The 27,570-nt window shown below is 33.6% G+C and overlaps 1 protein-coding gene across 2 annotated transcripts in view; it reads left to right on the plus strand.

Annotated features, from left to right (window-relative positions):
• Positions 1–27,570, plus strand: part of chb (CLIP-associating protein) — a 358,527-nt gene that overhangs the window by 44,740 nt on the left and 286,217 nt on the right. For both annotated transcript variants that reach the window (XM_085823772.1, XM_085823773.1), the window contains exon 8: positions 4,136–4,236. In XM_085823772.1, the coding sequence (XP_085679898.1) occupies positions 4,136–4,236 (101 nt within the window). The remainder of the gene's footprint in view (positions 1–4,135; positions 4,237–27,570) is intronic.

Raw genomic sequence — 27,570 nt, forward strand, 5'->3', positions numbered from 1 at the left:
TCTCTGATATTGTAGTTAATTTCAGACATAGCGATAATATGCTTCACGTCTGTCGGGGGTTTTGAACTATTTAACTTTTACCAGATCAATTAAACTCTCATAGGTACATTGTGGAGAGGTTGACAAGTTAGGAGATAAAGCAGTCAGAAACTAGCGAGAGCATTGGTTTGCATATTGAGACAAATCTGTAATTGTTGGAAAAGATGCTTAAAGAGAAGGAAATCGATATAAACTAGCCAAAATGTTTGCGAAGGCTTGTAGAGACATTAGCTATTTTTGAAAGCAGGAAAGATAAAAAATTAACAACGCCTTCGTCGGGAATCGAACAGCGGACCTCTGGAATACCAACTCAGTGTGCAAACCACTACACGACGAAGGCTCGCCAAGAAGGTGGGGGGAAAATCTTATAGGCTTCAAATTAAAAGGACGGATAAATATTTTGTTGAGTGTTGTTACAAAACATAAATGTTTTGTAGCTTTTAATGTGTAATTATTCTAATATCATTTAAGAATCAATGTCATAAATTACATGTATTTTAAATTGTGAAATTTTATTAGATTTTAATTTTAATAAAGCTTTTTTTTAACAAATATTGTTAAAAAATAAAATTTAATAGTGGCCATGTAAATCCATAATGACTAAGGTTATTTAATTACCTAATTTAATTATTTATAACTAACTACTTAACCTTAAAAATTATCTCTACATATTAAAGCGAGTTATTGCCTTTCATTAATACTCACTGCGGTCACAAGATAAAACACAAAAATGTAAAAATTCAAGTAAAACTTATTCTTTGCATCTATTGAGACTTAGATTAATACTATATACAAAACAACTTATCATCTCTGGTGCTTTAATGGCTTATTGGAACCTTAAAGTATATTAACTGAGTTACAACCCCTGGAACTCTCCACAAAGCTATGACATTGACTGTATTAAGCAGAGCCTGACTAACTTTCAACACTTGCCAACCGTGCCTACATCAAGCCTTTCAGGTTTGTTCTCATCAGCACGTCTCTCTCTAGACAAGCAGCAGCAGTGACAAACATTCAGTCTTTTGTTATGAATCATACTGATTATGATCTTACTTCTCGTTTTAATCTGTGCCGTTTGACATAAAATCTACCTGCTATTTACTAAACCTCTGGACTGACCAAGTGTGTGACAAAATGAGACATAAAAACATCAACATAAAGCTAACTGTTAGTAAAACGTAAATGTCACTTATCTTCTTTCAAATATGACCAACTATCATAAAGTGTAAAATATTTAATGCTACTTGATAAGTTGCATAAAGTTTATTTTATTCTCAAACTTATTAATAATTATGTTAATTAATTCATGTTTAGTAATAATGCATACTACTTAGGGATCTATTTTATTTTTAGGATGGTGTTACAAAAGTGAAATTTAGGCATAGAATAATATTTTTAATTGAATTTATTCAGTTCCCATTTGCTCACAGGTCCTTAATTTTTAAATTTTTTTTCACTAATGGTCCTTAAAAGTCCTTAAAAGTACTTAATTTCCGTGTGGCGTACGAACCCTGATTCAACTTCTAACTATTACTTCTATTAACTTGCTGTAATTCTTAACATGCATCTACAGAATTTGTTGCATTATCTAAGAAAATAGTTGAACAGGGTAAAAAATCTCTGTCAGGCAACAATCAAAACCTCAAATAAGGACTGTCAGAAATTTAAAATAAACAACTTTAGTAGCCAAGCAGATAAAAATGGCAATATAAATCCTTTGCAAAGCATCCTTTCTCTGCTGTTTGTATTTGATTTGAGAAGGACCGCAAAGGTCAAATGGCGGTCTTGGTAATACAAACAGAAGATTACCAATTAATTCACTCACCACTGTTATATGCATTTTGAAGCAAGCTAGGCATTTATGAACGATTTTTCAGGGTAAGTTGTGACCATTGAAAAGCCAAAACTGTTGATAAACAATATAGACTAAGGCCATACATGTAAATCTCTTTTGTGGAAGTATTCCATTATGAGCTTTGTTAGCTTTCTGCTGGGAGAATGAGGGGATGTTTTTGATTTAACTCAAACTGGAGTTACTTAAATGGCCTCCTACACATATTAAACCTTTTTCATCCAAAAAGGGATTAAGAGATTTTAACTTGTAGGAGAACCTCAAATGAAGGTGTCTTATGCTTTGTTGTATTCTTCCAAGTCTAAAGGACTCTGGTGTTTTATATTTGGAATTTCTGGCATTTTAAATATGTCTAAAAATAAAGCTTAAAATTCTAATAAGTTTCGTATAACTATTAGTCCTTTTTGTTAAGCTCATCTACAATATAATTACAAAGCAAAAATTGTAGTTACAGATGTTTTTAGTTCAGGTAGATAGTGGTTATGTGCAGGGCTCATAAGCTCATAAGTATCTTAGTTATAGGCACACACATTTTCTTAAGTGGAAATGATGGCTCATACCACCCCATGATATTTCATACAGTTTTTTCTGGATTGAAAGGATCTCTTGAGAAATTAAATCATCTGGATTATCCTTTGATGAAACATGTCTTCATATAAAGCTTTCTGTGCGATCTTGTATTTTCATTACTCTATTACCTATGTACAGTTTGAGTGAGCAAGGTGTGGCAATCCAGGCTGAAGCGATCATTGAATCTGACCACAAGAAAACTTCACCAATATCTAATTTCAGTGTGGAGAGAACCTTCTTCACCTGCTGTGCTAGAAGGAGTCAAGTACATAGTTCAAGTCTTAGTATAGAGATTGTTTTTAGTGATGACTCTCTCTTGATTTACTGCACAACAATTAGTTACAGCACTGTTCACTAGATACATATTGAAGACTGCACCAAATGCTACTTCAGAAGTTTCAGCAACCCATGGATTACAATTGTAGCATTCAGGTTCACAGTGCATCTAGGAATGGGAAGTTTCTCATTTTCTGCAAGTGTAGAAACAGACTGTGTCAATTTCTTAGGTAAAGCTTCACGAAGATGCTCAAAACAATCAGGATTAATAAGCCATAATTATTGCATAAAGGTTTTTGCTTTTGTCATTGCTGGGCCAATTAAACCCATAGGATTGTGCGATATCTGATAAGACCCTTTTCATATAAATTTCCCCTTTTCCTTTTTGTATATTCTCCCTTTTCGAGAGCTAATGATGATTTTGTAGGAGAAGGAATCATTTGCTGTATTCCATTCTGTACCTAAAGCCTTGACTGTTCTCTTGTCATCCTGGAAAGGAGAAGCATAATTCTGGTTTGTGCAGTTATCAGCATAGAGTTTTGTTTATTAAAACATCATTTATTTAAGTTCATCTTTTCATGTTGTAATATCTATGTCAGTTTGGAGCACAATTTTATTACTTGACTTATTTCCGATCCCCCAGAGAGGATGTCATCCATGCAGAAGTCAGTTAAAGTAATTGAAGTTGCAAGTTTTATCTCAACATAAGCTAAGTGTAAGATTCTATTAGCCAAATAAGAAGTACAGTACAAAATCTGAGATCCGGGCGTCAAATATCCGAAATGATCTAAAATTCAGACCTCAAAGCCACAAACGTTTTTATTGTATGCTTTACGTATGCGCATTTGATTTTTCATTCCATAATAAAATGTGTGGAGCATCTCAACTTAATTTCATTTAGGCACTAAATAAAATGCCTCATTATTGAAGAAACAATCATATAAGCATACATTTGTGAGATTAATAATTTGGCTCCGTAGCTGAGTATCTGCTTAGCATAAATCTCAAACCGAAACACACTACATTGAAACATTACCTACTAGTATTTTATATCCCTGATGCGGACCTGGCGAATCATTATTCATTATATTTTGCTTTCATCACTGCATGTTTATCAATACATGAAAGCTTCAGTAATGACTCATGCAGTGATGTCTAAACATTTTTTTTATATTAGTAATTAAATAGTAAGAGTATGGCAACCTTTTATGCTAACATTATGCTTGGCGATGATTACAGATTTAAGTTAAATGCACTAAGAAATGGATGAGAAACAATTTATGTGGTTCAGCAGAATTAATTTTATCCCATATGTACCTCCTATTTGCAGCTTTTTTTCTGTTAAGTATATCATAATATTTTTCATGAGTTCTATTGGTTATAATTTTTATTTTTTAGGTTCGTGATACTGCCATGTCTACACTGGTTCATGTTTACAAACACGTAGGTGAAAGATTACGGCATGATCTTTCTAAGCGAGTTGGCATACCTGCTCCAAAGTATGTATAAAAGATAAACATTTATTGAAATTTTTTTGATATTTTTTTATGTTACTTTATATATTCTAAATATAATCATGTGGAAAAATTCACAGTGAAAGAAATATAGTGTACTCATTAAAATATTCAAATAGTTGCACATATTTTGGTCTTTCATCTAAGAGATGTTTTTTCTTCATTTTTTAACATTTCTGTGTATTCATTTTCTGATTTATTTGTATTCAAATTAAAATCGAGTCATCTCAAATCATTAATCTCAGCTAAAATGTGGCTTTATTTCATTTCCCACCTGTCTTCAAATCGCGCCAGTAAAAAGATCCAACATAAGGCGCATTTAATTTAAACCTCTCATTAAAATTATGTCTATATTGTTTTATCATAGTACCATATCATGTACAGTATTCTATATATATCAATCTAATTGGCTGAATGATGAATTCCACTTATTCTCCCCCCCCTTGAAAGTACAATTTAGGATATATATTAGATTTATGTACAGCGTTGTTCTAACTTATGAATTTTGACATAAAATCAAATTTTTCTGAAATGATATGTTGATTATTGTGTATATTTCATTTTACATTTTGCCTAAATACCAAATTTTCTAACAGTTCTACAATTAGTTTTTAACTTATTTGTGCTTGATAATTGGCATTTATTTTCAACTTAGTGTTAAAATTAAATTTCATCATAGTGAACTTCTTATTTATGTTAATCTTGGCTTTTTTAAAAATTGTTTAATGAATAACAATGTGATGACTCTGTTAGAAATCAAAATATTTGATTAAAAATATGTTAAAATTAGATTTTAAGTAAGCAGATACCTATAGTGTCATCGAATAGTCTCTTTAACATTTATGTTTGAAATTCTGAGTTAATAATTGTTAATAGTGCCTTTATCTACATATACCCCCCCCCCCCCCCCCCGAAAAAAAAGGTGCCGGGCTATGTGTAATAAAATCCAACAAAAATTATATGTGTATCTCATTCAATTATCTTTCTAAGACTGCTGATTTTGTTTCTTAATGATTGTTATGACAGTGAATGGAGGCAACAATCAATGCTATAACAATCAATGGAGCCCTTTCATATGAAACATATTTCATATGTTTGGTCATTGGCTGCTTTGAGTTTAATGAAACACTTCCATTTTAGTTTTCAAAAGTATATAATCGTCTCATTTTTTCATATCGGAATGTAGTACCAATACATTTCTTCTTACCAAACATGGTCACATTTATTTTTATTTGCTTTTATCACTAGTGATTGTAAGTTCTTCAAAGGCAATTCCTGCATTGGTTTCCACTCAAAAATTGCCACATAATATTGTTGCATGTGTACGGGTTTGCAATAGATTAAATGCATACAGCTCTGATGATAGGTTAAAAAAAATGATTTTATCAAAAGAAACAATTTAGAATTCTAGAACTTTCCACAAAAATAGTCGTACAACTGTTCACAATATCACAGAGTACTATCAGTAGTTACACTTCAAACTACTAGAAACGTTAAACACAATGCAATGCAAAACACATCTGAAAGGCAAAGCTTGCAACACTCCAAAGTCGCTTGGAATTAACAACTCACAACTACAGCAACTGAGAGCAGATGTTCTTTCCAGCCTTGTAGTTTTCAGGCGCTGAGATATTTCTAGTAGTTTCTGCTTCTCAAAATTACTGGAAAGCAGTACAAGGGCCGAATTAAAGTTACCACTAATATAGTGTTCAATTGCAATACCTATTACAGTGATACAGGAACCAGACAAAAATGTTGCCAAATGTTCGCCAAGTTTGGCGACTTTTGGCGATTTCTCGCGAAATTTGGCGACAAATATTAGTTTTTAAAAATGTTCCACCTTGGCAATATCTGACCAAACTAACAAGATAACCATTTACTCAATGTTAAATAGACTTACCCCTGTATTATTTTTTCAGCAAACTTCACTCCTTTAAGTTTTCATGATATTTTAGACAAAAGAAATGAAATAGTTTCACATACAATTGCACTAAAATCATCTATGTACAGAATTCATAACAATATTATAAACCGAAACAAGCAGAGTAGATCAAGGGATGGATCAAGGGCTTAAGTACAGTGCCTAAGAGAAAGATGCCACACTATTGATTGGAAACAGACTTAACTTTGTACGTAGACAAATAGATAGATAATTTTCAAATAAATACAATAATAAGACATACAAAGTATCAGTAATATGTTTCAGCCCCATTTCAGGCAATATATATTCGTGAACATGTCATTACATTCAGCCAGTGTGCATTTGAATCATGTCCTATGGCAACAGTTTCCAACCTTTTCTCTCTTGTATATCCTGTAATAAGGCTTATAAATACAAAGTACCCACATCTCTTTTTTTCAAAATTATGAATCATACCTCACCATCTCACAGTATTCTCGCAATATATTGTATTACTGTATTACTTTAATGCCATCGAATTTATAGACTGCAATGAATAAGATCAGAAAAATGTGAAACAAAATTTGAGTTTTACATTATTTATTTCTGATAAATACATTGATCGATAACACATATTTTAAACCAAAATATAACATTATTAATGTACCATAATTATCCTGAATATCATTTTTTTTCTGAAACAAATAAAAAAAAATGAATGAATTGATGAATTTATTGACTATTGATGAGATTTAAAACCCAAGGTATTTTAAAATAGTGTTGGACTGTAATAAAATACTATAAATGTATAGTTATTTTAAAGTGAATTAATTTGCAACATTATACATACTAATTTAAAACAAAAATTAAAAATTGATCTAATAAAGTTCAATACATCAACATGTACAGCAAAAAATAGACTGAAGTCATCAGTCATATTTTTGTTTCTCCAAGAAATTGTATTATAAGAAGAGAATGCTGTTAATTTTTCAAACGTATCTTATTCAAACTTGCAATGAGCAGCAGCATGTTTTAAGCAGTTGAATGGCTTTTACCACTATTTAACAACTTATTTTGTTGGTTGTTACATTAGTATTTTCATCTTCTGTGTTAGCTATTAGAACTTGTAAGCAGTCTAGGAAAAGTTTATTAATTTTTGCTTATAACTAGAGTGTTTGGTTTTTAAATGATGCCAACAATATTAAAGGTTTGATATTTCCATCTGACTTCTCTGCATATTGCATAAAGAGGATTGAAGCTGTCCTCTTGTGAATGAAAATTGGTATTACAAGTTCAGCAGAATGTTTTCTTTTCTTCTAAGAAGTAGCAATGTTTAGAATTTTTGGTACTTGCATATTATCCCATTGACTGTGAAAGTTGCCTACTACTTCATAAAATGGTTTTGATGATGTCTACTATTTTGTTTGGCTGTCCAATTTTACTGGAAGCTCTGTTTAGAATGCTATGAGTATAAACTTTCTGTTAGCAAATGTTCCTGTCTATTACTTTTGTGTTGGTTACATCCCTTTCCCTCCCTTCTGTATTTAACAGATGTTAATTATCTCAACCAGCTTTATATAAACCTGATTGCAGTCACAAATGTGATTCTAGAACTCTTGAACTGTGTTGTTTTTCGAATAGATATTCTCTTGTGAAGGTTTTGCATGTTGCATCATGATTGGTTATCTGCTTTGAAAAAGAAAAGGCAGCTTAGCGAGAATCAGTTGAGATTACATCAAATGAAAGAGGAGATGTTATGAGTATTGTGCTATATCATGCTTATCCATAATTGGCTCTGAATCTTGCTATTTGGCTATTGCTTCATGGTTGATGGAATAATACATATGTGCTAATTTTTCCTTATACTAGTCAGCTTATCTCTTACAAGTGATAACTTCATCCTTGCCCAGCTGGTTCTTTGGAAATGCTTGCCACAGATACTAAATCCACTTTTTAATCACTTAATCCATTTTTAATTTAAAAAAACCTTACATTTAAAAAAACCTTACATTTAATAGCTCTAAAAGAAACACAACTAATAAGAAATAAAACTTAAATCTAAAATAAATTTGTCTGGAATAAATTTAATTGTAAAGAAAGATAACTCATTTGATGATTTATTCCGTGATGAAACTATTATTAGCTGACAGTCATTTTCTATGATTTGCTATGACAAAACACAAAAGGGCATGCCCACATTCAGTAAGGAAAGAATCGAGCAATGTAAATTCTGTGGTTGGCACTAGTTACAATTAATTATATTGCTTTTATACGCATTTTGGTCAATGGGAGTCACACTGAAATTCTTCACAATTAACTTCCCTTTTATTCACTGACAAAGTTAAACTTTTTCAGCATAGGGGTATTCAATATAATACTTGTTGCTTTCCATCCTTACTGTTCACTTTTTTGTATACTTCTGACTAAGCCATCATGCACACCCTGGGATATGCATACCATAAGTTTAGAATTGCTGTTCTGTCATATAGTGTGCTGCGTGTTATTGATGTGACCCAACAACAAATCTCAATTAGTGAAAGTTTAAGAAATTGTTCTGGTCAAACAGCATATTCACATTTTGATCAGGTTGAGCTGGTACATGGCCAGGAGTTAGCTTGTTGAAAATGGCATTTATGTATGGAAGAAGATTGGGCTACAGCAAGTCATCAACATAGCAGTGTCCCTTTATTGTGCAGTGTGTGATAATGTGTTATAATAATTGTAATAATGTAATAATTGGTATAATTGTTAGCACCACTGGCATCTCAGATCATTATTCCTCATTGATGGGCCATATGTCACTCCAAAAAGGTAGAAGCATCCACTTACTGACATTGTTTCCCCCCTCCCAGACTTGCAAACCATTTATTTGTGAGACAGAAGCAAAATCAGTTGCTGAAGACTACACTGCCCAATCTGGCATTCCTTGTAGCTCTGTTAGGGCATAGTTACAAGTTTTCATGCTATTGGCTCGCTGTTGACATAATCCCTTTAGTAAATTATGACTCAACACCAAACCTGCACCACCTTGCAAAACTGTCTATATGTCTATTTGAGCATCGGAAACATATTGCACATTTTGCAAAATGTTTCCAGTTGAGAACCATCTACGACATAATACCATGTGTGAAGATTAGTGTATTCTGCACTCTGTGTTCTTGTTGCAAAAATCTTTGTAACGCTGCACATTTCTGCTACCTGGGTCCATTGTCTTGAAGTCCAACCAGTAGCTATGGCTTCACTTGAAAAACATAGCAGCACTTTCTATCCGATGTTGACATTGGAAAGTTATTTGGGCTTGGATATTTTAAAATTTTTGTCATAACCTTACCACATTGCTTATTTAATTCAAATTAGCTGACAGGAAAGAGGTTTATTCATTATTTTCACTTTTTAGGCTTCCTGAAGGCATTTTAATTAGCTTTTTGCATAAATGTAATTGAAAGAATTGATAAGGAAGCAAAAACATTTTATAATAATTGAAACGTCAGTTGAAAATTTCTGCTGTCATGAAAAAATTAAGAAGCATTTCTAAAGATAAGAAAAATTATGGTCAATATTTTCACCTAAGCTTAAATACTTAATTTATTTGAATTTCACAGTGAAAGATAATATAACCATCAACTTTTATATCTCCAACATACGCCAATGAAAAACCATGTAAATTTGTTATAAATAGCATTAAAAATATTTTGTATAAGAAATATACTTAAATATAATAACAAAAATAAAATAAAATAAAATAAATAGAAAATTAAACATTTATATTTATAATGAGATAATAACCTTACAATATACATGGCTGCAATATTTAAAAAGTATGAATCAAATAATATATGGAATTACAAATAGCAAAAGAAAAGTAATACAACTGAAATTTGCTTCTAATTAAAAATTATGTAGTGTTTATAAAATGTACAATTAGAAATTCAATAGTTATGGATTAAAATTTTTAGTAGTGATGCTGATATTTCTTACATGCCTATTTCAAACTGTTTTGATCATATGTGTAAATGTATATACTTATTTAAAATTTTTACATTTTAGCATTACAGTAGATTACCATGACATTTTCATGCACTTTTTAAAATCGATAGTCTTCCTTTGCACATTGAACAGAAAAGCACATTATATTTCTGCACCTCATCCTCTTTCTGTGTTAAAGCTTTCCAGTGTTTAAGAGAACTGTCTTAAAATCATTTTCAGGAACATCATTGTTATTTGTCAAACTTTCAACAAAAGTTAAAAAACATTCTGAAATTCACCCCATAAGCTATTTTGGGCATTTCATTCAGTATGTGCTTTATTTTATTTAAATGAACAGGCTTGTCAAAAAATTGTTTCAGCATTCATTTCTTTATTCGTTTTTAAGCATTTTTCAATGTTTGAAGCTGCACAAAAACAAAAAAGTGTGACAAATAGTTCATCAGCAGTTTTATGCACCATGACTTTTGTGTTTTATTCCCATTCCTCAATGCATTCAGAGAACAAGCTCAAATAAAATTTAAAATGGATTCATCCTTGTAATGAAATGTTTTCACTGTACTGACAAAGGCAAACCCTTATAAACTACCTGCGAGTATCATGACAAACTTTTCACTTCTAACTATTGAACTTCATTCCAGCCTAATACACTAATGTCCATAAATTAAGGATAATTCGGAGTCACGCGGAAATCGAACTCTAAGATAAATAATATCACCTGTAAAATCACTATACACATCTTCAAGAATCATATGCAAATTTCAGGAAGTAACCAGATGACACCGATGGTACATCACAATGACGAGAGTGTAAGAGAGTGATATACAGTCAAAAGTCGTTAATCCGGACTCGTCGGGACTTCAGCGATTCCGGATTATCGATTTTTCCGTATTATAGATTATCAGTTTAAATCGCGTAAGATGGCATGCAGAAATTCTAAAATTAAAAATATGAAACGGTAATTTATGAAATAAAAAACAAAGGGTATCAAAATTTACAAAAAAAAGAGCTTAATATTTATTTGTTTACTTTATTAAACATTTCTTTCAATGTAAGTTGTTTAAGTTGCTTTGTTTTATGTGATAATACTTTCTCTTTAATTCTGTAAACAGACATAATTTTTTGTTCAGTTACAAAGTTCCGTTGTTCAAATCCCGTTAATTGCTGTGCCGAGAATACCGATTAACGTGTCAATCGAAATTTTTTCGTTTTTACTAACCTCTCTGTCACATTCTTCATGTCTTTTATCCATTTTTTGCAGCAATTCCACTTTTTGTTTGATGGACATCGAAACATACTTTCGTTTTGTACGATCCTTTGGGAGCTCCAGATTCGGAAATTCTATTTGACATAATCGAAAGTTCAAGTTTACTTTTATAGTATTGCTCTTACAGTCTGCAAAAAATAATAAGCCGGATCCAATTCGAAAATTAAGGAACAACGCAATCATCAACATTAACTGAAATAGATAATTTTAGCTTATACCGTTCGTTGTACATAAAATGCGCACGCGAAAACGTATTCTGCGCTAGCGCACACGCAAATGCGCAGTCGTAAGAGGTCTTACGCGCACGCGTAAACGCCTATGCGCATGTGTCAACACGGCGCATGCGCAGAAAGTTTTTAGCTTTGAGGTCGGGATTATAGAACATTCCGGATTATGGGTGTCCGAATTAACGACTTTTGACTGTATAAGGAATACAGGCAAAGAAGTAAAATTGTTCACAGGCACTTTATAAGCATTTCAGTGCAATAACCGAATAGTTATGACACAAAGGACACATTTGGATGATTTTTTACGTGGTAGAATTATCGGCCGTCTGGAATGTGGGCGTACCCAACTGGAAGTATCATACAAACTTGGAATTGCACAAAGTGTCATCTCCAGGCTTTGACGATTCCAAGATGATGGTAATGTGAGTAGACATTAGAGCACAGGTCGCAACAGAGTTACAACGCCGAATGGGGACTGGTATTTGGCAGTTACTGCCAAAAGAAACAGGTGGAGCACAGCCTCAGACCTGTCTCGTCAGCTCTGTTCAGCCACTGGTTCGACAATTTCAAGGCAGACCTTGTACAGATGCTTAGGGCAGATTGGTCTATATGTTGGTAGACCTGTCAGATGCGTTCCACTTACTGCAACTCACTGTCGCCTGCGGTTAGCCTGGAGTAGAGAGCATACATTGTGGGCACCACAACAGTGGGCTTGTGTGATGTTTTCCGACGAGTCCAGGTTTAGCTTGCAGTCTGATTCTCGCCGGACTTTCATATGGAGAGCTCCAGGTACTTGTTACCACCAAGAAAACATCATTGAGCGACACCGTTACGGGGGTGCAGGAGTGCTCGTGTGGGGTGGAATTATTCTGGGTTTCAGAACTGACCTGCCTGTTCAAATTGGAACCATGACAAGCCAAATCTATTCTATCCATTCTGGAACAATCACCTGGAATTCTGGAACATCTATCTATTCTGGAACAACATGTACGTTTGTTTCGGGGCGCCATGGGCGCACAATTTGTGTTTATGGATGACAACGCCCGTCGTCACCGTACAAACATCGTAAGCGAATGCCTTCAATCGGAGGATATCACCCGTATGGACTGGCCAGCATTCTCACCAGACTTGAATCCAGTAGAGCACGTGTGGGACATACTTGGCCGACGAGTTGCAGCCCGTCAACCTCCTCCTACATGTCTACCGGAACTTCGGAGAGCATGCTTTTTGAGTGGTGTAATATCCTCCAAGATCAGATCGATAATTTGATACTCAGCATGCCTAGGTGTTGTACAGACTGTATTGCATCGTCTGGGAGACATACAATGTATTAACAAACATACCAACCATGTAATATTGGTTTTTTGTAAATAGGTTTTTTTTTTGTAATTTGCTCCAGGGAGAAAAAATCGCTAATTTTTTTAATAATATCAAACATATAGCATCTTTTTTTGCTCTTTACCTTTTGTTTAATAAATAAGCTTTACAAATAAGTCAAATTTGTTTTGCTTCTAACTCTTCCTTTGCCTGATTTTGAATTATCCTTAATTTATGGACATGAGTGTACAAGAAGTGACCACTTACAGTGTGTTATTTCAAATTCAATTAATCAAGGTAAAATATTAAAAAAAGGTGCTTACCTTGTTCTCAGTGGGTTCTTTGCCAGGGCCATTAGGTGATGTTCCTTTTGCTTGCTATCCTTTGAGAGACATTAATTCAAATGATCAATACATCTTTGCACAAAAACAGATTTTAATAAGATGAAAAACCTACATAATATTAATGGAACATAGAACGACTAAGTAAAATTTTTTAAAGCTAGCGTGACACAGATCTCAAGTGATCTGGCCTGTGAGTTCATAGTTAAACATAATGACGTCACACTGCAGCATTGGATCACAACAACCGTTTTAGTCACAACATCCTCCGCCTCGTAAGGTGCCCACCAGCGACCGAGCAGTCACTGAACACTGGTAGTTCGGTCCGAGGTTCATATCCCGGGAACGGGCTGGCTGCATGGGTGTTTTTGTGGTTTTCCCCATGTGTAACATGTATACGAGCCAGTTTTCCTTAGAAAGTTCTCCATGAAGGCATCCCTCCCTTTAGGCAGATAGTCCTCTAGGCTTTGCCATAATTAAATAACCTAACCTAGCCACCCCGTAAGGACAGTTGCTGGAATTGTTTCTACTATATTTTAGTTTCACTGGATATTATAAATCTGATTCTTTTTTCACTCTTTTAACCACTTGCGTTAAAAAGACGTGCCACACACGTCGAGATGCTTTTGTCTCAAACCGCGCGCAAAAATGAAAATAACGTGGTGCACACGTCGCCTAACAATGAGATTGTTTATTTCTCAAGTTACAACTCTGGATTGCACACGCAGACACGGAGCGGCGTAAATAAGACACTTTACCGCTTGTTATATTGTAGCGCACAGCACCGCAACTGTGAAGTTTAGTTGTAGCGCAAGGCAAGGAAGTTTAGTTTAGGCATTGTCTGTATATGTAATTTGGCACAAACCTCTTCTCGCTACGAACCGCCTAAATGCGAGCAAAAGTTTTTCTATTGAAACTCCCACTTTAAGTTCTAAATGCACAGCTCTAGTTACAGCACAAGTAAACAGTAAAACCACTGTCTTAGATAATTCTGTTCCATTTTTAATGTACAGTGGACCAGCGTATTGTATCCTAGAGTGTTTAAACGGGAAGGATTCTCGGCATCTGTCTGGTGGGAGGGGTGCTATATCATGTATACAAAATATTTTGCAGACATTGCAATTGTACAGAAGACTTTTAATTTTCCTACGAGCCTTCAGCAACCAAAATTTGACTCTTATTTGATTTAAAGTGTCTGCTATACCTTTGTGCCCTACAACTGAAGACTGTGAAAAATAATTAGATCAATCAAATGATATTTTTCATGCAACACGATTGGATGTGCTTATTTGTAATCCAAATTTGAATTTTGTAATCATCCACTAACACAAATTTCACCATTTTCATCTACAATTTATTGAAGGACTTCAGTTTTCATTCTGAACTCAGTTTTAATTGCTTGTTGTTCTTTAATGCTTATATTTTATTTGTGAAATTTTGCTCCGGAACACGTTTGATCCAATCAGTTTCCATCATTTCCAATTTGATACACTTCAGACATCCAGATAATTTTGAGATATTTCTAATATTGTTAATGAACCTCAAGCACCATGCAGAATTTGGTAAATTTGATGTAAATTGCTGTAGTTTTGAGCTTTAAATAAACTTTTTTCCATGTTTTCTTCAGTTCCTTGTTGGAATCTTCAATGTTCTTTGTGGAGCTCACATTCAGTTTTGGCCAGCATTCAATTTCTTCTTTTAACCATGTGGTCCCTTTCCACCATATGCTATTTTATTTCAGATGTTTGACATTTTTGCCTCTAGTTAGCAAGTCAGCTGAATTGTTTTCACCAGGGATATATCTCCAATTTAACATATTTGAACTTTTCTGCATTTCCTTCACTCTGTTTTGCATGCATGGCTTCCATCTTTTCACATCTCTTTGAATCCAATACAATTTTATAGAATCAATCCCCATATATACAATTAAATCAATATGCTGAAGTTTCTTTTGGATGTATTTCGACAAGTGGGAGCCTATCAAAGCACTCATCAATTCCAAGCTGTGAAGTGATAATTTTTTCCAAAGGTTCTACTCATGATTTTGATGTAATAAAGCTTGTGTGAATGACTCCATTTTTTGAATAATGAAAATACAGAACAGTCCCATAGGCCTTTTGACTCACATCTGTGAAACAGTGTAACTGTAAAACATGCTTCATGTCCCTTCTCCTTGCACCTGCAAACTGATGTCTTGGTATTTCCGTACTAGAAATATGAGCTAATTTATCACACCAGCTTTGGTAATTCTTTATGAGATTTTCTGATATTTCAGTATCTCATGATATCTTTTGTTGCCATAAATCTTGCAATAAAATCATAGCTCAAATTGTGTATGGATTTAAAAATCCCAGTGGATCAAAGAAACGTCCTATAAATCTTAGGATTTTTCTTTTTGTTGGTATGCTATCTATCGTTTTAGTATCTTTTACCAAATCTTCAGTTTCTATAAAAAAATGTATCATTTGACCTATTCCTGTGTATACACTAGTACTTTAGAACAAGTCGAATCTTGTGCAAAATCTTCATTCCATAGATTTTTGTAAATTCGTTTAATTTGTTTTCCAATTTTGCATGTTAAATCCACCTCCTTTAAGTATGCATTTAATGCGTTCCGATTGCTCAAGTGCTTCTGATTCTTCATTTGCTCCAGCGATTAAGTCTTCAATATACATATTTTCAGTTAGCATGGAAAATACGTTTAGGTACTGTGAGTTGTATTTCTCAGCTTGTACATTTAAAGTTGCTCGAAGAAATGGAATAGATATTGTTCCATAAATTTCCTTTGTCACGTGAAGAAGATTTATTTTTGCTCCATTTAATTCACCAATGTTCCAGATAAACTTTACTGCATTTCTGTGTCCATAAGGAAGATAAATCTGCAAGAATGCTTGCTCGATGGGAGCTGTATATGCACTTTGATTTTGACATTATTTAAGGATCAATTCCAGTATATCTGAACACATCTTTGGACCTCAGTGTAAACAGTCATTTAGTGGCAATTTTCCGCAAGTGACAAAACGTTGGAAACCGCATGGAGTTTTGTAGTTTCTTTTATTTTTTCTTAAAATAGCATGATGTTGCATTAAATATGTTGTTATTTCAATGTTAGTTTCTTTTTCAATTCCTTCTTTAAAATATTTATCAATTACTTTGCAATATCTGTAATAGAATTGTTGATTATTCTGAAATCTATGATTTAAACTCTTAAATCTAATTTTAGCAATCTCAAAATTTTCTCGAAGTTCGTTTGAATTATGATTCCATGGTAGGCGAACAATATAAATATTGTTTTCATATTTCACAGACCTTTTGAAATTCTTGAAAACTAAATTGTCTTCTAATTCGAGTTCCGTATCAGAATCATAATTTATCCCCAGAGATTCTTCAGCAAAGTAGACGTTGATTCGTTCTGTTTATCTTTAGTATTATGAACCACGACCTTCATAGTATTCACACTAGTTGATGAAATTCCGTAAGCCTTTTCTGTTTCCCTAATGGTCCAACCTAATTTTATTTCTATTGCTACTAAGGAATTAAACTGTCTGTGAACTTTGCCCATAACTATTTTCCAATAAAAAATCTACTCCTATCAGCAAAGAAATTTTCAGTGTTTTATTTTTTTGTCCCTATTTATCAGAAAGTTGTATTCCCAAATTTTTAATAAGGTTAACTATTTCATTTCTAGGGGAGGGGATATATGATCCATTAATGACAGGAGTAATTAAAGTTTCTGTTTTGATTTCATATCGATACTTTGAATTACACAAAATGAGAATGATTCTTTCCATCTTCTGCACTTCAGTTCCGTAATAAATATCTGCTGCTATCCTAAATCTAATGGTGTGTGAATGCTCTGCTGGTGCCAATTATCTGTGTTTATAATTTGAACTCTAAGCATCTGAAGAAGAACTCTAATATTTGTTGTGCAGTCGGAAACAGAAGAGACGACTGCTGCTTGAATTGGCCTTTCGGCTGAAGCATTCGTTTCATCATCATATATTAATGTATGATGCCATTGATTACAAATGCAACAGTTTAGTTACAGTTTGCAGTCCCTAGCTAAATGATACACACAAGACAATTCCTGGTTCGCTTTAATGATTCTTTTTTTTTTTCTGGTATAATTTTTTTGACGTAATTCAGAAGTATAATTTTCAGAACAAAATAAGCAGCTATTAGAAAGCTATGTGTTTAACACTGCCGCTGAAGGAATTCCGACAACCTTATAATAATCCCAATTTCTTGCGTTGTTTTGAAAGCCTTCTCGAAACTACCGGTTGTTTTCAAAGTGTGATTTTCTTTCAGTAACTTCAGAATCAGTTGACTTAATCCTGTGTGCTTTCGACTTTCTGTTTCCTTTCTTAGAAAATTTGGCAAATTAGTAATTTTTGTCTGGTTATCGTCTTTATATTTCCTATTACATTCTACAGAATCATGTTTATTAATATCGGATACAATAAGGTGCTGTACGAATCTGGCAAAATATTACACAGTTCTCATTCTCTAATTTGTACTTCACAATAGTCATGTAATTTTTGAAGTGCTGTCATGTCGCAAGACCTTTTAACTGGAGTCGGAGTTAACAAATTATTCATATGTGAATCTATTATTAATTCCTTGTGGCTGAAGTGATCTTTTAATATTTTCAAAGCCTTCTCATAATTTTTTGCTGTTAATGTTAACTCATATATTGTAGTTTCTGCATCGGAAGTAAGAATTGACTTAATTAAGATAATTAAATTTATCTACTACATATAGACTTTCATTTTCATGTACGGCTGTCTTAATGTATGTCGGCGAATACTTACGTGAAACAACTTTACATACCAAATGCAATAAAATTATCAATTAAAATATGTTACTCATTAGTCAATCACAAAAGAATATAACTGAATGACATTAAAGGGAAATAAAAACAACTTTGATTTGCCTTAATTTATTGATACTGTTCTGTTATCGGAACTAGAATTGTGGCCAAGTGTTCTACTAAACTCGCCAAGAGATTGATTTATATGAAGTCGTCAATCTTTACTTTTAAAATTATTACAATATTTACATTTTAAAGAACTAAAAAAATTCATTTCAAAGTTGGTGAACGAGAATACAAATTCTAAAGATTTAACAGTCACTTTTGTTATTGTTATTCTTGTATTTAACATGGATTTGAAAATTGGGACTTACCTAATGATGAAACATCTTCAATATAATTTCTTCAGGAACGAGGAATCGTTCACTCTGGAAGAAAGTGCATGAAAAACATAAAATGAAGTTCGAAATTTGAAAGAAGTGCCAGATGGAAATGTGAAGATCTAGATTTGAACATTTCTGCATTAACCATAACTTTATCGATCCCGATACTAGTTATCACATGAAACTTTTGAAAAGTTAGGGGACAATGTAAAACAGACTTCAGCATTGTACTGAATCTAACCAATTAGTTTCTTAATTTGAGTTAATGTGGCAACAGCAGTGTCCTAAAACTCAAATCTTTTCAGAAATTTTAAATAATATTCACAGTTTCATGCCTTTACATTAAATCTTAATTCACTAAATTCTCTAACCAATTTTTTTTAACCAATTTTAACCAAAGCCAAATTAAAAAAAAAAAAAAAAAAAAAAAATTTTTTTGGACAAAGAATGAAATTTAATTTTAAATGCAGTGTGTCATTTTCTATGCTTACACTTATTTAGTAAAGTTTTAATACTCATTACTGGGGGGAGGGGACAAGAAGTTCGACTATTGACAACAAAATAGACTGAGATATTTAATTTCAAAATTTGCTGTTTTTGATGTGTCTTTTAACTTGCCTTGAGAGCACTTGAGAACTTGAGACATTGATTTATTAATTCAAGGAAATAACTTTAAATGAAGTGCAGCAATAAAATATGTGTAATTTAATAGGCCATACAAGGAAATTGTAGTGTCCACATCAGATTTTTTTGCATGAAAGTCAAAATTTTATATTTTCTTTTGGAGAGAATGCAAATAAGTTAGATTTTATATTTTTCACAAAATTGATTTTTTTAAATTTAAAAATGCCAAAACATGAATATTTGTGTTATTTAAAAACATTTTTCTAATTTCAAGTGTATGTATATGTCTATGACAATACATATACTTGAACTTGGTTGTGACAATAAATGCCAGGAAGAGCATTTGTGACATAATGTATATATTAGTGAAATTCATGAATAAAAATTCTAATTTTTTGCAACTGCGCTTATCAAAAAGTACATGTATTAGAATACACTGCTGCTAAAAAAATAAGCAACACAATTAAAACATGGAATAAAGCAAAAACTATTTAATGGATTTGCGATTGATCCAAGAGGTTTGTGTGGCATATTAGACCACATAGCAAACAATAAAGCAAAGACATACAAATTTAAGCAAAGGAATGCAAATTTCCAATAAAGTAAAGACATAGAAAAACACATCTGTTATGGCAATCACATCGTGAAAGACCAAATGAGTTGGAAGATTATACAATGGAAACATCATGCTAATAATAGGTATGATGCTGTTTAGCTGAAATGCATGTTTGATAACAGCGAGGCAAGCTAACAATAGTGTCATTAATCACTTATTGTGGCAGTAGCATTCATTTTTGTAATTATGTATGTTGGAGCTCATGGAGAGGTCCGGGTGGTACACTGCAACCTGCTATTCATTGTCCCATATATGCTGTATGGAATTCAGTCTCTGGTGATTTAGTAGACCATGGCAGATGTGGAATGGTTTCACTCTTTAGATAACTCTGCACCACTCTAGCTCTATGTGAATGGTGTTATCTTCCATAAATATTGCGTTGATACCCATTGCAGTGATAAAGCAACATGCAAGAGCTATAGAATCTTATTGCAAAATCGGATGGCTGTGACAGAATCACCAGGAATCACGTAGAGGTCAGTGCAGCTGTTTATTGCTATACCAGTCCATACAAGTAAGCCTCCTCCTCTGTAATGATCTGTTTTGACCATGTTTGGTACCTGATAGCATGTCCCTTGTTCTCGCCATGTAATTTCCCCTTTAGGAATCGTCTAAATATTGAATCGAGATTCATCGATGAAAAGTACATGGCCATACTGCTCTGGCGTCCAACTGCAGTGTTTACTGGTTCAATTCAACCATGCTGTGACATATAATGGGGACAAAGGAACACAAACCACAGGTTGTCGGGCATACAGTCCACCTTTATGCAGTCGATGTGACACGTTTGGCGGGATATGGTCCCGTCCTGCAATACCAGAGAGATGCGACAGCAGTTGTTGTGCTGTTATTGATCTACAGTGTCTTGCACACAGCAACAGGAAGAGATTATCTGCCATTGTGGTGATCCTCTAGCATCCAGACCCATGTCTTCTGCAGATGTTTTGGTCCCTTTTGTAATGATTCCACAGCGTACTGATGCCACCATGATGGACATTCAGCTCTCTCAACAGTGGATTGTCTTGCACCAGCTTGCAAAATGCTGACAGCTTTCCAATGCATTTCATCATGCAGATGGTGTCTTTGGCTCATGCTTTATGCATTGGTTATCTCAGATTATACGGAACTACCGCTGCTTGCAAACTGAAGCCTAATTCTGGCATGCCCCACTTTAAGGTGTAGCAGTGAGACTGTGGTATTGCGTTTTATGTTAATTTTGGTTGCCTATTTGCATTCAACTATGCAACCTGTTCATCATAAGTAAACAATATGATTTAATTCCTCTTTTTATACTTCTGCCTTTTCTTTTAGCATTTGTTGCTTATTTTTTTAGCATTGAGTGTATATGCATTTTTTTAAAGTTACAATTAAAACATAGTTCAAGAAATTAAAATTTTTTATAATAAACTAGTTAAATTATCTGAATGTGCATAATTTAATAGGCCATACAAGGAAGTCAAGTCCATGTGAGTTTTTTTTTTTTTTTCTTTTTCTGTGTGTATGCGTTGAACTGTTTGTTGTATGTCATTTTTTATTACTGCAAAGCGAATTCCACCATTGTAATTAATCCAGGAAACATATGTGACTGTAACAGATGTAAATCTCTCTATCTGGCATTCAATAAATGAAAAGCTTTAATAACTGGAATATTTTAGAAATTTATAAACCTGCTTGTCTCCCTGAAAGATCGAGTAAATGAGAGACTCAAAGGACACTGTTGCCATGTAGTGTGATTTGGTGCCAGTAATGGATAAGTGTGTCATCGCAACACAGTCATAAGATATTCACCATAAATTTAGAGAAATCTGATTAAGTCTTAGTAAGCTGCTTTACATTTTATAAAAAATGATATATAGTAACTGTTATTTATCTGTTTTTACCTCACGTTTGGGAAACAAAATAAATAAATAAAAAATAAAATTTGGGACCCGTCTTCCATGGAACAGTATGCAATGAAGTATTTTCAAAATTACTTGATTCTGACATCATGATTGTGACTTTATTTGAAAGCAGATAAACAGTGGTGATGTAACATGAAAAATTGGGATAAATAATTTAAGCTTTTTACGTTCTCTATCCATAACTTGTATCTATAGATTACCTGGTTAAGGAGAACGATCTGTTTCTTTAACCTTCTGGTGGAATGATTGGCAGAGTTTTGGCAACATATTGACCATCTGTTTTAGTCATGAGATTTCATAATTGTTTAAGTTTACGAAATGCATTTTTTTGTTCTAGAATGCATATTTTTTTTCAAAATGTTGCATTCAGTTTTATAATAAATAAAATGATTGATTTCATAATTTTAGCCAGAAATGTTTTACTATTATTTTACTATTTTACTGTAAATTGCATTATTAAATGCTCTAATATTTGGAATTTTCATGTATCTGGCATTTCACAAGCTTTCCAAGTAGTCGAACTTTAATTGCAGTTGGTCCAATAGTTATACTTCTATTGTAATTTTGTATTTTTGACAATTCTGCAATAAAGTTCTTTTTGTGTAGAATGAGTTATTATTGTCCTGTAAGGGTGCTAAAGTAAAGTTGATTGGAAAATTTGAGCTTTGTGATTGACTGCTTTTCTTAATTGCAATATTGTTGGTATAACTTCTTGCAGGAATATATCAGAGCAGCAAATCCACCTAGAGCCATTAATTGTATAAATAGCAGTGGTGCACTATGGTTTAGTTGGTTGTATATCTAGAAAATATTTAATCTGTCTTGCCAGCATAGTTAAAATGCAATTTCCTGTAAAGTTAGCAATTTTTCTATAACTTATAGCTGATTTTGTGTTAACTTATAACTTGTTTTTGTTTGAGTGGCATGAGTGCCTTTATCCAGTCATGAAATTTTCTGTTACTTGATATTTTTTTTGCATATAATGTAAACTGTTTTATTTTCTTATATTCTTTAGTGATGTAAATATCATTGCAACAAATGGAATTTTTTTAATAGTTATATAAATTTAGCTAAAATCAGCTCTTTAAATACATGGAAATTATCTCCTATGAAATGTGAAGTGAAATTTTGATAGCAAATATGTGTACTATTGTGGAAATTATTAATTGGAATTTGTAAATAATTAAACTGGAATTAAAATTCAAAACTAAGGAATAAAACAAGAGAATTCACTTATATTTCACTGTTTGCTACCCCTTCCAAAAAGGAGGGAGGTATACTGTAATTGCCCTTTTTTTTTTGTAGTTGACTTTAAGTACATATTTATAAATTACTCAGTCTCATAAAAGTGCATATCATACTAAATATCCATGATGTCAAAAAAGATTGTAAGGCTAATTAAATTATGCACATATTGGAATTATAGAAATAATATAATAGTGCTATACACTGGTGTGCAAAAATTAAGGACGAGACGGTTTTTTCAATATAACTTTGTACAAAAGATTTCCAAATCAACACATTTAATACCGTAAGATCCCCAAAACGTAAGGACATGATTAATGTAAGCAACACTTACTAAAAGAGAAATCAGATTGATAAAAAGAAGCTTTATTGAAAAAGTAGCATGGAGCGCAATGCGACTGAAGGCCGAAACATCCCTGTGATGGGTGTCCAGCAAGAAACATCCAATCTTTAATAGGGGATATTATCTCCCCTGACTGCTAGGCAGGTTTCACAGCGTCTGCCCATGCTGAGAATGAGGGTGTCAATGAGTTGTTGAGGCATTGCTGCCCATTCGTCTTGCAGCGCCAATCGAAGCTCCGGAATCGTTACTGGTGGTAAGGTACGAGCTGCCAAGCGTCTGCCTAGAAAATCCCATACATACTCGATGGGATTGAGATCCAGAGATCTTGCCGGCCAATCCATACGTTCAATATCCTCACTCTCTAAGAGCTGTTCGGCAGCTACTGTGCAATGACATGGTGCATTGTCGTCCATGAAAAGGAACTGCGGACCCATAGCGCGCCTCTAAAAAGACGCACATATGCATACACTCCAACTACTACGGATTCTCCGTAGTTTCTACGGAAATTCATGAAAAACTACGAGCTACGAAAAGTATGGAAAAAACTACGGATTTTACAGAAACAAGAGCAGGAGAACCAGTACGCAAAACGGAACCAACTAATTCATCCGATGATTGGCTGAATACTCGTGTTATCATATATCACGTGTTGAGTGCGTTCCTAGTTTTGAAGAATTAGCCAATCGTAGATCAGTAACTCCAACCGTTAACGACTTATCAATAGTTCCACCCAATTGTCTGTCTCCCAGGTTCCTCGCTGATGCGTGTTTAGGCTGCATTCGGCTGCATTGTGTAGTTTACGGCGAGAGCTTAGTGTGTGTCTTGTGAACTCTGAATCAGGTGAAAGATTTTTAATCATAATGCTGCCTCGAACGAAGAAGCCAAAATTATCAAAGCAGAAGTTTAAAGATTCATATTCTTCAGAATTTCCATGCATTAAAGCGTCCGAAATTTCTGTGAATCACGCACACTGCAGTGTATGCAACAAAGACTTCTCAGTTGCTCATGGCGGAAAAGATGACTGTAAACGGCATGTGTTTTCTCAAAAGCATATAGAACTTGGCACAGTAAAATCTAAAGAAATAACAAATTTCTTAATAAAAGATGATGAACCAGATCCTATAAAAGCCGAATGCTATTTTGTTCATTTTTTAATTGAACATAATCTACCGCTTTCTGTTTCGGATCATTCCAAAGAGCTTTTCAAAGCAATGTTTCCGGATTCTGCCATAGCAAAAAAATTTAGCTGCGGTCATACCAAAACTGCTGCTATTGTGAAAACGCTTGCAGAAAATACTGTTGCTGATATTATAAAATCAGTGTGCAGTGCATCATTTTCTCTAAGTACTGATGGAAGTAATGATAACAATGATAACAAACTGTACCCATTGGTTATAACATACTGCAGTAAAGAAAAGGGAGTGATAATTACTTCATTGATTTCTATTTTAGAATACACGAATAATACAGGAGAAGGTATTTTTAATTGTATAAATGAAAACTTTAAAAACAAAGGTTTAGAATGGAAAAATTGCTTATCATTTTCTTCAGATAATGCTAGTAATATGATTGGAAAGTTTAAAGGTGTAGCATCATTTATCAAAATGCATCAACCAAGTATAATCACCCGAGGTTGTCCGTGCCACCTCTTGCATATAGCTGCAAAAAAAGCTACTGAAAAATTAATTGGCTCAGAAATTGAAATGTTGATAATAGATATATATTTTTACTTGGAGAAAAGTTCGAAACGGAAGCATAGCTTCAAAGTTGCTCAACAAATTTTGGGACAGAATGCAAAATCTCATAAAATTTTGAAATATTGCAGTATGAGATGGTTGTCTCTTTTAGAATCTATAACAAGGATTTTGGAACAGTGGGATGCTGTGATAAATTTTTTTGGAGATAAACCAGATAACAGTGAGAATGAAGGAAAGAGATTGCAAAACATTAAAAAAATTTTACAGTCACCGACCACCAAATTGTACTTGTTATTTTTGAAAAATACTTTTCCTTTGTTTATAACAGTAAATAATAATTTGCAACAACAACCTCCTTATATACATAAATTGAGAAGAGAACTTTTTGAACTTTTAATGAATTTATTTGTTAGATTCGTAAAACCATCAGTAATTTCTAAAGAAAATGAAGATGTTACTCTAACGTCTATTCCATTTCAGAAGTATAGTAAACAAAAAGAAAATGAAAATTTAGTGATTGGTGCGGAAACAAGACTATATTTAAAAAATGCCAAGTTGAATGAAAGTGAAGTGAAATCATTTTTCAATTCTGTGCGAGCTTTTTTTGTAACTGCATGTTCATATATAATTGATAAATTTCCACTGAGTGATCCATTTCTAAAACATGCTGAAGTTGCTGACATCAACTTGAGAACTGAAGTCTCATTTTCATCTGTTCTTTACTTGATGAATACTTTTCCATCCATTATTGATGAAAAATGTCTTAATCAAGTAGAAATTGAATTTTCCATGTATCAAGTAGATGATTTGAAAGAAATTGTAGATTTGCGTATTGATATAGCATGGGGAGAAATTGCCAAATTAAAAAATATGAATGGGTGTATTAAATACAAAGTATTGCCTTCTGTAATGCTTGCTGTCTTAATAATACCTCATTCAAATGCAGCTTGCGAAAGAATTTTTCCTATTGTTAAAAAAAATCAGACGGAATTTTGACCAAATTTAGGTCTTAAAACTCTTGAAGCAGTTTTGATTGAAAAAATAAATATGCAGGCAAATGAAGAACTGTGTTATAAAAAAACATTCTCAAAATCAGAACTTAAGCTTGCTAAGCATGCTACATATAAATCTTTGCATTCATAAATTATGCGTATTTTGTTTAATACTTATATGTATCATTCTTGGTTATTTAAATTTTATTTCCCTGTAGAAATCATATCCAGAATAAAGATATGATTTATAGCTTCTGATTTTTTCTATGATTAGTAGTGATTTGAAGTACTTTTTATTAGTGAATGCTTGAGGAGTTAAAAGAAAATTTCTAATTAAATGTGCATATAATTTACAAGGTATATTTTTAATTATTCAGTTTTATATGTATATGGATTTTAAATGTAATAAAATTCATTACAATTAATTATTAATTTAAAATTAATGAATGGTTAATTACAACATACGCTACGCGCACATTTTCAAAGTTGTAAAAATGTCGTTCGCGCGTTGACTACTGACAAGGTTTGCTGAAGGTTGGAGTCTATGCATATGGAAGAAGAATCTTGTTACTACAACGGGTCCCGTTGACTGAACCTGCGTCGAAGATGTGAAGGTCTGTATGACTACCAAGCATGATGCCTCCCCAAACAAGAACACCGCCACCTCATACCTGTCCCTTTCAATGATGTTCGAGAGATGATTGCGGCTTCCCTGGTCTCTCCAGATGAGTATGCGATGAGAATCGCTACTCAGACTGAATCTGCTCTTATCTGTAAAGAGTATTCGTCCCCATTCATTGTCTCTCCAATTCCGGTGTTCCCGGCACCACAGAGAACACCTTCTCCGATGGGCAGGCGTTAGAGGTACAGGGCATCGTGCAAACAGACCACCACAGTGCAGTCTTCTGGCCACGGTAAAACGTGATATCAGTTGTCCAGTCGCCTGTGTTGTGTGTCTAGCGATTTCTCCCGCTGTCTGCCGCCTGTTTCTTCTGGCTTGTAAGGCAATATACCGTTCATCTGCGGGTGTGGTTCCTCGTGGATGACCACTGCTAAACCCCCGGATAGCTGTTCCTGTAGTTTGAAATTGTCTCCAAAGTCGTGAAACGATGCTGTGAGCAATTCCGAACTCTGCAGCCACACTTGTCACACTGCGGCCTTCCTCCAAATTCCCAATGATTCGACCTCGGGTAAAAGCATCCAGATGTCGTCTAATAGATTGATTATTCGCCATTTCTCGCTGAGGCAGCAACTCTGTATGATTTTAACTGCTATACGGCGTGCAATCTCTTTGCCAGAAATACTGATCTTACACCGACAACATGCTTTATACTACTCCGACACTCCCCCATTACGTCTACCTGCATATCTGCGCATGTGCTACCGTGCATCACCTTACTTAATCTCCTGATTGGTCTTTCTGTCCGCTCTGCCTTTTCGTTCGGCTGATATGCTAATTTTTCGACTTCGTCCTTAATTTTTGCACACCAGTGTATATGAATAAACTACAGATATAATATTATAAATATAAAATAAATGCAATAATCGTTTTATTCTGTCCAGTTCTTTTCTGCAGTGTAGTACATGCTGCATAAATGCATATTTGAGAACCTTAGCTTCCTTAGAAAGTCCTCCACAAAGGGTTTGTTTCATTTTGGCAGATAATAGTTAC

This window comes from Stegodyphus dumicola, chromosome 9, assembly GCF_044657685.1.
Source record: "Stegodyphus dumicola isolate Sdum_Otavi_A_Nest chromosome 9, ASM4465768v1".
Taxonomy (NCBI): Eukaryota; Metazoa; Arthropoda; class Arachnida; order Araneae; family Eresidae; genus Stegodyphus; species Stegodyphus dumicola.